The following is an 11,860-nucleotide window of genomic DNA, read 5'->3' as shown; positions in this document are numbered from 1 at the left end:
ATTCAGCACATTATTTTGTTTACCTAGAATCTCGTCCAAACCTTCTAGCAGGTATGAATGATACTTCAGTATGTGATTTCAAACGCATACAAGAAAATATGAATCGAACTTTAGGTAGATTTTACATTTTAATCATAAGCCTTTTATTTGAAAAATACACACATTTATTTAAATAACCCCATCATGATGAACCTTAAGTGGCGGCCCATTAATCACAGTATTTTGTTTGTCAACCACATAGGCCCAGTGGATAATTATTGAGGGCGGGAAAATACAAAGGCCCAGTTAAGGCCCATTCTTTCTAACATAAGCAAATTTGGTCCCAGCTTGCTTCTTCACCACGGCATCATGCTTCTTCACAACGGGTTCACGCTTTTTCACGGTGGCAGCATGCTTCTCCTCCTCCACACGCTCAGATGTGCTTCCAGCCTCAACCACCGTCTGCTTCGACGTATCCTCCAGAGAAACTTCTAATATCTTGACCATTGAGTCTCTTGGGTGATCTTTTTCTTTAAGGCTTTCTTCTAGAATCTTCTTATCATCAAAGAGAACCTGTACACTCAGTGTTTAACAAGTATCAGTGAGACTACTTTAAGCGTTAAAAACCAAAAAAAATACTCAACGTTACCTCTGCATGCTTCTTTACCTTGGCAGCGTGCCTTCGACCCATCAGATGAGACTCAAAGACAGTTGGACAAGCGCATACCACACTGCAGATACTACACACATATGCTTCAGACTCAGCTTTATCTTTACTCACCTTGTCCTTGAACTCCTCTGGATGCTCAGTGACTCCTTCATAGTCGCCTGAGTTCATCTCCAAGCTTTGGTTTAGCATACTCTCAAACTCCAGGGTTAGATTTGCATTTTGTGAAAGCTCTTGTGTGTTGAAAATTGCATCAATCCATTCCCTGTAGCAGACTTCAAAAATAAGAATACTTCAATTTGGCATAAGCCAAGTTTGAAGTTTACCTAGCTTCTTCATTTGGAAGAGGTTTGTAATCAATCTCTGGTACGTCTTCAAAGTAGTCGATATTCTCTGATGCCTCTCCATCTATCAAGTGACCATTATGTTGAACAACATCATATGGTATTTGCTTATCACCAAGTAGAGCCTGTTTCAATAATAACGTTTTATCATAATCAAACCTTTGACTTCAAATTGAGACACTCTAGAGATGTGCAGAAACAGACTCATTAACTTACCTCTGCGTGCTTCTCAACCATGGCAGCATGCTTACGACCATTAAGATGAGACTCGAATATGGCAGGACTATCACAAATAACACTGCAGATACTGCAAACATAGGGTTCAGCTTTATCTTCTTCAATCACTCTACTCTTCTTCTTGTTCCTCTTTTTCTTCTTCTTGTTCATGTCCTCCTTTAGATTCTCACTCAGGCCTGCAGGTGCAGTTTCTGGCTCACCTGACTTTATTTGTAAGATCTGTTTGAGCATGCCTTCCAACTCCTCGATCACAATCTCATTTTGTGTAGGTTCTAATTTCATGGGGATTGCATCAAAACTCTCTCTGTTACACAAAAATATTGTCAGTGTTAAAGTTTCGTGAGCTTCCAACTTAAAACCAATTGACGGTAGATAAATTGAGAAGATAAAGTCATCGATGTAAGAGCTTTATATTAACACAATCATATTAGAATCTACTTAAAAATGTGACATTTGAGAGGCACAACTGGAATTTACCTCACTTCTTTGGGCACCGGAAAGTCACGGCTTAGTTCACCGTAGACATAATCTACATTGAGAGGAGCTACATTTCTTTCAGATGTTGTAATAGTCTCCATCAGTTCTTTGTTCTGTTTCTCCAAGCACTTCAAAGACTCTTGGTCATTGTTTTGAACACTTTCTTCAACGTTTTTAGTTTCACTACATTTCTTCTGAAGCTTCTTTCTATTTGCCTCCTTTACTAAGAGCTCATTTGGTGCTTTTGGGACATAGATTCCTTTGAGTTTACTTCGCGCAGCCTTACTAGAACCAGACCCTGAGTCCATTGCTTGTGTGGACAAAACATGTTCAGAAACATCTTCACTAGTTATTTCAGAACCGTCAAGTACCCCTGAGGATCCACACTGTGTGAGAGAACTCCCACTTGCTAATAATAAGCTTCTCCAGAGCCATGAGGTCTTAGCAGAAGCAACCAGGGAAGGTGAAATGTTTTGAGGGTGTGCTAGAAGAATGTTGTATCTTCTCATTCGCAGCCGGTGAAGAGCATCAGAGAAGTCTATGTCACCGGAGATAAGCATTATATTAGCCGGAGGAGGATTCTCCACCACCCACAAAAACATATCCACCAGAATCTTCTTGTCACTCGCGTCTTTCCTTCCTGTTCAAGAACCAAAAAGACTTGAGATTCAACGACCATACCCACATCCAGTTCCTTGCAATAAATAAAATGTTAGAATAAATAAGTAATCCAAATCCAGCAACGGATATTAAAACAAAAAAAAATCTGATATATATTTACATGTGGTCTAACTCTATTTAGTACGAGGTCTTTTGAGAATAACCGATCCAATACAAATCTGCAAGGATTTAATTCCGAAACGGACAATATATACTAAGCCAAGGGTTGGATCCAGGAATGCACATCTGATCTGTTACAACATAACACACATCTAGTATAATTTTAGTAGAGTGTATGGCCTAGAAATGCATCGTCCGTCACAACATAAGCACAGCTCCTTGAACCTAAACTCTAACTACATAATCCATTCCGATCCAAAATTTATATATGTATTATAAAAATCAAGAGATTTTAACCGGAGGGGACGTGGTTAAGAGAGATTCCAGTGGAGGAGAGAGCTAGTTGAACAGCTTTAGGGATGAGATCTGTGTTGCCATAGGAAGAGATAGAGAGAGGACCACAGTAATTCATATTAGCCAGCGCTGCGCTTAACTTCTTAGTGATCCCATGAGCATCACAACCCCTGGGAACAGCACAGTTCTCAATGTCCCACCAAACCGACGTTTTAGCCCTCGTGTACTCAGCCTCAGCCCTGTTGTCCATCACCATCTCCGCCGATGTGATGAGAAGGTCGTCACTCAACTTCTTCTCACATACTCATCGTATTATTGAAGAGGCTGATCGGTTTTGTACAAGTAAGCTTTTGCTTTCCAAAGCAAAGACGACAAAGAGAAAAGCAGAGGACAACAAAAAGTATATAAAATTGACTTGACTTTAGAATAAAGAAACTTATTGAAGAGCTTAATTATAATTTAATTACAACTCGATAATTAGTTTTTTTTTTCTTTTTTTTTTGGACAAAATTAGTTTTTATTTTTCTTAAAGAATGTTTAGTCTTTGGTTTAAAATACTTTCTTAACGTTATATTCTCATTAGACCACCAACTACAGTTGGCCAAAAAACAAGAAAGAACACAAACTATCAAACAGCCCTGTTCTTCTGCTTATTGAACTTGGGTTAAGGACTGTCAGATTTAAGGAAGAAACCACTTGGAGACTTTATTTCTCAGCAAATTCCATACAATATACTTAATATATTAGAATATTTTACCTGTGTCATCTAACACCTTTTCTTACTGAGTGGGTCCGCCGGAAACATGGTTAAAATGTATGGTGTAAATAATGGCAGTTGTATGAAACTATGAAGCATAATGTTTGACATGGATATAATGTGTGGTATAATCAATGTTTTAATAAGTGTGTCTGGATGTAGTTGTTTCAAAATATAATTAGAGAGTAATTCAATAGTGGCGTATTGATCACAAAACAATTATAAACTTAAATATTATTATGATACACCACTTAAATATGCAAAAACTTGGTTCCATGATCATTTATAAGTAACTTATAATCTTAACTTCCCCTGTGGTAGAATCTGAACTGGTTTTTGTTCTATTCTTTCTTGGTTTCTAATGTGGAAATCTTTTTATTACTGGTTTGAAGTAATTCATCTTTAACACTTATGAGGATTCAATTACCTCTTTTATTAGCAAATAGGATCGACATACCTCTATGTAAATACAAAAATAAAAACGAGATTAAATAATGTTTCTTTTCATCCTAGATTACTTTATTTTGATGTATAAAATGAGAGTTTAGAGATTGTTTTTTTTCTATAAAAAAACTCAAATGATTTACAGATAATTGCTAGAATAAGCTATTTATTATTAATAAGATTTACAATGGTGTAATAACTGCGTATTGTTTTGTTTTTGTCAACACCTGCATATTGGTTTGTTTAGTAAAATATAATATTGTTAAGCCATTCCATTTCCAGAGACACTTTCCCTCTTACCATAAAATATTATAGATAAGCTTCTCGAAGTAATCACTTTTTTTTTCTTTTGACAAACATCTCGAAGTAACCTTAATGTACTAATTTTGTATTGCACTATGAGTTCTCTCTTTTTTTAGAAACATTATGAATTCTACTTCGAGCTTAAGAGACATGTTGACAGCAAACTTGACGAGTATCTAAACAGTTTTTAGCGATGGTCAATTGGCATGTTACAATGGTACGTACTATCCAATGCGAGATGCTTTCGTTGCCTTCCGTCACATTGACCTTCTACAAAGGAGCTTCTTTAGTGTTTGGTCCAACCAGCCTATTCCACCATTCTGGAGATGAATATTTCTGCTTAGACGTGTTGATGAGCCAATTATCTTAACATCATTGGGACAATGACATACCAATTATAACATCGGGTTTGAAGATGAGACCATTTACTTTGACAAAATCTTATGCGACTATCTTGACTAGGTCAGATTGCAATGTTCCACGAGATGCACTAGTGTTTTTAAATGTAATGTTTTTTCTTAAGTTCGTAATAAAAGCTCAGTTTTCTTAATTAACAACTACGATAATTTCAAGACATAACATACAATGTTTTTCTCTTCACGTACGCTTCGTCCGGTATTATTATATAAACAAGTCCTAGAGCTGCAGCTCTTATTAAGTAATCCCTAAATTCTTTTAGTTAGAATCTGGTTAAAACTAAGTTGGATTAATGTTTCCATTAATGTTTGCTCCGGACTTGGGAATACTACAGAGCTAAAACCGAACTTTATCGATTTAAAAAGCAAATAGAACAAATGTTAATTAAATAGGGTGTATCAATTCCATACAAATTTGGTGATCAAAAGAAAACATACTATAAATTGTTATAGTTGATGACATATGTAATTGATGTGTGAATAAATGGGTATGTGTGAAAAATAGGTAAGGTGGATTCCAATTCACTATTGGATAGTAAGAAGTGTTTAACATAGTAAATATTTTCTAGAATTTGACTATAAAGATGTGTGTATCCATCACTGTCAGCCAAATTTCTTCAATCCACAATTTGTTTTCAATCCAAAAATATGAAATATGTGAAACAATAAAATACCATATTTCGCCTTTTTAATTATTATCTTTCTATTTTATATTTTCACTTCTATAACCATTATACATTTATATATGATATGGATGGAACTATTTTTCACACAAATAATTATATAATTAGAAATAAAATATAATATAAATTAATATGTGAAGAACGAAGTAGAGAACAAATTAGCTGGTGTTCTTTCTTGTTTTTTGGCCGACCGCAGTTGGTGGTCTAATGAGAATATAAAGTAAAAGAAAGTACTGATAGAAAAAAACCATTAAGAAAGTATTTGAAACCAAAGATTAAACATTCTTTTAAAAAATTAAAACTAATTATTGAGTTGTAATTAAATTATAAAGCTCTTCAATAATAATAATTGGTCATTAGTTTCTTTATTCTAATGTAAACAAAAAAAGTTTCTTTATATTAGAATAGTTGGAATTTAGAGCACATGAATAGTTGGGATTCTAAATATTTAACAAAAAAAAAATGAAATTAAAAGAGAGAAGACCAAAATTCTAATTTTAGAGGTTTTTAGAAACTTTTAGTATATCTAAAAAATACATGTCATCATATAAGAGAAAATTAATGATTTTGTTAATTTAGAAAAATAAAACATAATTAAATAATTACAATACTAATATGTTATTTCTTTTAGAAACTTATGTGATTTCTTATTGTTGGAATTATGTTGGAATTGCTCTTAGAGCCTCCCCCAACGAAAGATTTCCACCAAACTTTTAATGAGAATTTTTTATTGGATGTGCTCTTAGTTTCTTTCCTTGATCTTTTCTTTTGGCAGCTTCTCCTTAAATTTTCCAAGACTCTTTATGGGGTTTTTTTTTTTTCAAAAAAAAGACTCTTTATGGCTTCCTAGGGTTAGTTCTCGGTAAAACACAATAAAACATTTGTTTTGACTCTTAATTTTAAAGCACTATTATATATAAATCGTATGTTTTCAGATTGGAGAAATTTTGTTTATATTAAAATTCATCTTCAAATTATTATTTTTTTGGTTGAAATGTTAAATTCTTCAAATTATTGTTTATGACCCTATAAATCTTTAGACCAGCCTGATTTTGGTTCGTTTATGGTTGGACTTATCTTCCAACTCCAGTCACATTCACATCTGTGTACTCTCTCTGGAAACACATCCAAACATCCTCTGATATGGCATTTATCTCTACTCGTTATCTTCTTGGACCCCTTGAAACCTTAGATCAGCAATCTCTACTATTTTATGTTCCTTTGTTGTTTCTTTTTCTGTATCCCTTTCTTCTCGGAATTTTGAGTCGAGAATGAGTGCATGTTCTAGTGATCTTTGGTTAAATTCTTATCAAGTTCTTGCATCAACGTTTGCCTTCTGCAACATAATAATCTAGTTTAGTTTCTTTCTCTTTGATTCACTATGTATATACTGCTATGGCCTATGTACCCTTTATTTGACACTTGAAGTGGGAATCAAACTCTGGCTACCACAAATCTTACTAAAGCATGGTTATTGAGCTATATAACTAATTATTAAGAAGTTTCCATCTTATTTCTTTACCGTGTCGACCAAGAAACCTTTAGTTTTCTTTCTTGAATAAAGCGTATAATCTACGATAGCCGTGTGTAACTTTGGAAGTCGATCTACTGTATATCGGTAATTACTAATTAGCAGAAAAACTAGAAAATGGGATGTTAAGCAATTTTATTTAATAATTTTAGGCAGATGGACGCATGTGAAAGTTTTAATTAGCGGAACTAAAATCACACATTTCTATCTAGAGGTCTCGAATTTTAAATTTTTAATATTTTTGCCACAATAATACTCTACTAATTTTTTTGGGGGTAAAAGACAGTGTAAAAACGCTATCTTACAGAACAAAAACGTTTATAATTTCGTAGATCACTTCCTCCTTTACAAAATACATTTAAAGACAAGTACCTCAAAACCAGTTCTGAAATACACAAATTGCAATTTCTTTCACTTATAAGCTATAACTTATAACCCAATGTTTATACTTTAAGTTTGTTTTTGTGTTTTCTCCCTGAGGTATGTTCTTCATGCCCAGCTGTTGCGTAATGGACTTCGCAAATCTTACACCACATAGTTTTTGATTTGACATGACTGCTTTGAGTGGCTATACTATCGAAGCCTACACAACAAAAACAAATTAAGAAGAAAAAAATGGTTTAATCTTAAGACTCAACAACAAGCCACATATAAAGTAAAAACATACATACTTGTTGGTTCTTGAAGAGGTTACGAGTTTCTTCACATTATAACTAATTAGGACAAGGAACATGCACACGGAATCTCTTGCTACTCTTACTTTCAACGACCAAGGCCTGAGTTCACACCCTTGCTGACCTCGGAGCCAGAGCCACCAGCAACTACGCTCCTCCATAACCATATTCTATCTGCTGCAGCAACTAAAAAGCGAGATGCACTCTCAGGTCGCACTAAAAGAACGTTGTACCCCATCATCCTCAATCGGTGAAGAACATATGAGTAATCTCCATCACCAGAGATCAGCATCACATTAGCAGGAGCTCGGTTTTCCATTGTCCACAACAACATATCTACAAGGATCTTCTTGTCGCTCCCGTCTTTAACTCCTGTTGAAATCACACCATCAAAGACACCTTAATGATCACCACTAAAAAATACAAACTAGAGACTTGATAATCAAGAAAGGGGTTAGATATATTAACCGGGAGGGACGTGGTTGAGTGATACGCCGGTGGAGGAGAGAGCTTGTTGTACAGATGAACGCATTTGATTAATGTCACCATAAGCATAAATGGCGAGCGGACCACAATACTTCATTTTCCCCAAAGCTGATTTAATGTTGAGAGCAATCTTATGGCCATCACAACCTTTTGGGACACCGCAGTTCTCAATGTCCCACCAGACTGATGTTTTCGCTGTTCTCGCAAATCCCTCTTCCTCAGATGCTTCTCTGCACGTTGCTTCCATAGCTAGATACTTAAGACCAGCGTCACTGAGACACAGTCGCTGCTGAACGACGCCGTTCTCAGATATTCTAGTCCTTCTCAGCGTAACTTGCCGGAAACGTTTTGAAAAAAAGATTGAAGCTAACATCATCAGTTTGAATTTCATACTTTTTTTTTTTTTGCATATCTTGACTTTAACGTTTGAAAAAAGGAGTAATGGAGTGTTTTAGTTCGAGTAAACCACATATATCTATAGCTAAGCAAATACGAGCAACTAGATAATAACCTACTACAAACATGCATGTGTGATGTGTGCATGCAGCCTAAGGCTAAAAGTTGATGATTAAGCTTTTTTGGGAAGATAAACCGTCGAATTTTTACAAAGGCTTCCCAATTATGAAAAGTTGTAGATTTCTTTCATAATTTCATTGTCAGACTGTGTTAACGTTACCGTAAGTAAACAAAAATAAATGATGATCTGAAAAATCTCTAGGGACTAGGGTATAACTTTTCCCGAAAATGAAAGTAAAGGTGATTGGGCTCAACGAGAGGACAACAAGCACCAGCAAATTAAAGTGTATAATTCACCTTAGTTCTGTATGTGCCTTATATAGGTGATCGGAATAATTCATGGTTAATTTGAAAAACCAAAATTGCATAAAAAAAAGCTTTAGGCTATAAACTAACGTACCAATGAAAACTAAATAACATAAATAAATAAAAAAAATGAAATCATATTATAAAGCACTACTAATCCTAATGAGATACTCTAGAATGCTTATTGTCACGTGAAAGTCTACTAACAAGGAGACGAGAAAGGGCCTCCTGCAAACACGCTTTGGGGAACGCTCGACTTCACCTTCTTCAAGTTCGTTTTGATGGCTTCTCCCTAAGAATAATGTGATCTTCATACTTAGCTTCGCTGTGGAAACCAATCTGGCAAACTCCACACCACATTAATTTACTGATATGAGTAAATTTGTCCGTAAATTTGTCCACATTAAAATTTAGTGAACAAAATACATGTTTCATCCTACTACGCCTAGAAATGACTTTGCATTAATCTAACACCATAGAGGCTTTTTTTTATTATAAGTAAAAGTGAAATAAATATATATTGAGCCCAAGGAAAAGGACAGGAAGCACTAACCAAAAAAAAAAAAAGTTTCGTGTACCTTAGTTCGAGGGCCGTCTCAAATTAATTTGAAGCCCTGTTCAAAAAAAATATTAATCGTATATTTTATGAAGTAATTTTAAAATTTAATAATTTTTTTTTTTTTTTAATTATAAGTTCTAAATTTAGCATTATATCTAAAGTTTTAAAGTTTCTTACCATAATTTATCTATATATTTCCAAAAAGCCTTAAATTTTTTATTTTTATATTTCGGGGCCCTGTTCGACCGCTCTACTTGCGCGTGCTGTTAGACGGCCCTGCAGTTAGTTCTGTACTCTCTACCAGAGAGGTGAGTGGCTAAATCATGGTGTGAACAAACAACATTGCATAACCCACAGAAACTCGAACTTAAACTGAGAGATCATCAAATCCAAAGATAGGTAAAAACTAGCTAGATTCTCGCAGATCAGTTTCCCATTCGGATTATTAGACCAAAGACTTTGTTAGTCAACCTCTATGATTATTATCTATCTGAAACCTTAACAACGACCCAAAGGGCAGTACTATTGTGTACCAGGACACTTCTTTCCCAAGTAACACATGGTAAACCCTTGCTCAAGCAACCGACGGCGGATCCTTCAAATAACGGATCAAGCGGTTTCACAATAGGTGATTAAACCCTATCTTCCTCAACCGAGGGATTATAAATGAAGATATGAAACCGTGAGGATTTGCTTAAACAACTAACCCTTTGGTGTCAAGTTCGACAATGTTCATGGTCTGAAGCTGCTGAAGAATATGACGAGCAACACCACCACTGCTCTTACAGAAATGAGGAGGACGGCTCCCGTTCCTCTTGCTTCCTCCATAGATCCTACGGAACGCACCGACTCCAAGTCCACTTCTCAAGTACACTTTCCTCGCCATGGACGCTTTAAAAAAAAAAAAAAATACAACTGTCAATCTCAGACACAACTAGTTTCCATTCAAAGATGCAAAACTTTATATACATACCGGCTCTGATGTAGTACCAGCCAGGGTCATATGGAGCAAGCTCCTTGAGCTTACCAGTCTTCACTATGTCTGTCCACGGTGGCAGCTCAATCTAGCATCAATAGGAAAAATAAACAGTTATACGACATCGTATCAATATGTCTAAAACACAATTAGAACTCATTCCTAATCAAGATTAGCAAAAAAAAAATAAGAACTCACTAAATGTCTATACGGCATCGTATCAATATATACCTTGCCTGAGCGTTTGAGATGGGCAGCGTAAGCCTTGACGAACTCGTGTGGAGACACATCCTTCACCGTTTTGCCCGTAGACATTGTCCCTGCGCTTCTGATCTTCTGCTTCGGCGTCGGCTTGTGTACGGATAGAGATAGGTGGAATTATGGTTTTAGTGGAGTTTTTGTGAGGAGCAGGAAGTATATAATTACTCTGGGCCTGTGAAATATAAATGGCCATTAATATACTAGTACTTAAACTTAAACTTGAACTTTGCACTTAAAACTTGAAATTACCATATGTTGTACACTTTTGATGTTATGTTATAATCTTCCGGAGGAAAAAAGGAAGAAGAAGAACTTTGCACTTAAACTTGAAAAATGCATGTTATAGACACTTTTCTGATCCGTAAGAACATTTCCAACCCATTTCTATAATAGAGATCTCTAAAATAAAGGAAAAAATAGAGATGGTGTTTTAGCTCCAATGTGTTACTCTATAATAGAGAAATACTATATTTGTCTCTATAAATAGAGGAATGCTATTTTTTCCTCTATATTTAAGGGAAAAAATAGCATTCCTCTATTTATAGAAGCAAATATAGCATTCATCTATTATAGAGGAACACATTGGAGCAAAAACACCATCTCTATTTTTTCCTCTATTTTAGAGATCTCTATTATAAAGATGGGTTGGAGATGGTCTAAAAGCACCATCAATTCAATAATTTAGTCAAGAGTTTATTGATATTTTTATATTATAAATAAAGATTTTTTAAAAATTCTTGTTAATAATTATACTCCCTCCGTTCACTAAAGAAATATTTTGTAGAGTATTCAAGCATATTAAGAATATAATAAATGCTTACAATTATTTTATTTCGCTTTTTTTTAATAACTATCAACCAGTAGTATTTAATCAATTCAAATATTTCAAATTAGTGTTTTTTAAAAGTATATAATTTATCAACATTAACTATCAAAAATACTTTAAAATTCTATAAAATCTATTATTTTGGAACAAAAAATACATCTAGAAAATCATAAAAGTACATATTAATAGAAAAAATATTTTACAATAATTTTGGTAATCCTTATAATTTAGAACAATAATTTGTTCTATAAATGCTTGTTGGGGCCCAGACAGTGGAAGCACCATGGCCTAGTGGTCAAGGTTTAAAGGCTTCTAAATCTAGGTATGAGGTTCAAATACCAGAC

General features: G+C 34.6%; 4 protein-coding genes across 6 annotated transcripts; 1 reads left to right on the top strand and 3 right to left on the bottom strand.

The window, feature by feature from the left end:
- Nucleotides 1-87: 87 nt before the first annotated feature.
- Nucleotides 88-3,184, bottom strand: LOC103854945. 3 transcript variants are annotated; one of them, XM_009131912.3, is made up of 6 exons: nt 2,782-3,184; nt 1,705-2,344; nt 1,207-1,531; nt 973-1,115; nt 647-911; nt 88-552 (listed from the first exon to the last, which is right to left on the bottom strand). In XM_009131912.3, the coding sequence occupies exons 1-6, from the start codon at nt 3,032-3,034 to the stop codon at nt 286-288; spliced, it is 1,893 nt and encodes a 630-aa protein (XP_009130160.2). In that variant the 5' UTR covers nt 3,035-3,184; the 3' UTR covers nt 88-285. The 3 variants fall into 3 exon arrangements, with proteins under 3 accessions (XP_009130160.2, XP_009130159.2, XP_009130161.1); XM_009131911.3 differs by having other exon boundaries at nt 629-911; nt 2,782-3,183; XM_009131913.3 differs by lacking the exon at nt 2,782-3,184 and adding an exon at nt 2,486-2,767 and having other exon boundaries at nt 629-911.
- A 422-nt stretch (nt 3,185-3,606) lies between these two features.
- LOC108870808 lies at nt 3,607-7,559 on the top strand. Its single transcript, XM_018656505.2, is given in 5 exon segments — nt 3,607-3,615; nt 4,399-4,467; nt 4,469-4,504; nt 4,506-4,638; nt 4,641-7,559. Coding segments are annotated over 5 exon segments (351 nt in total). The 3' UTR covers nt 4,745-7,559.
- Nucleotides 3,887-11,811, bottom strand: LOC103854938 (40S ribosomal protein S19-3-like). The gene is made up of 3 exons (XM_009131904.3): nt 10,661-11,811; nt 10,427-10,517; nt 3,887-10,344 (listed from the first exon to the last, which is right to left on the bottom strand). Exons 1-3 carry the CDS (start codon nt 10,742-10,744, stop codon nt 10,148-10,150), a joined length of 372 nt encoding a protein of 123 aa, XP_009130152.2. The 5' UTR covers nt 10,745-11,811; the 3' UTR covers nt 3,887-10,147.
- LOC103855095 (meiosis regulator and mRNA stability factor 1) lies at nt 7,675-8,319 on the bottom strand. Its single transcript, XM_009132052.3, has 2 exons — nt 8,055-8,319; nt 7,675-7,958 (listed from the first exon to the last, which is right to left on the bottom strand). The coding sequence occupies exons 1-2, from the start codon at nt 8,317-8,319 to the stop codon at nt 7,675-7,677; spliced, it is 549 nt and encodes a 182-aa protein (XP_009130300.3).
- Nucleotides 11,812-11,860: the final 49 nt, after the last annotated feature.

This window comes from Brassica rapa, chromosome A02 (assembly GCF_000309985.2).
Source record: "Brassica rapa cultivar Chiifu-401-42 chromosome A02, CAAS_Brap_v3.01, whole genome shotgun sequence".
In the NCBI taxonomy this organism is placed as follows: domain Eukaryota; kingdom Viridiplantae; phylum Streptophyta; class Magnoliopsida; order Brassicales; family Brassicaceae; genus Brassica; species Brassica rapa.
This window is presented reverse-complemented; position numbering and strand designations above follow the sequence as displayed.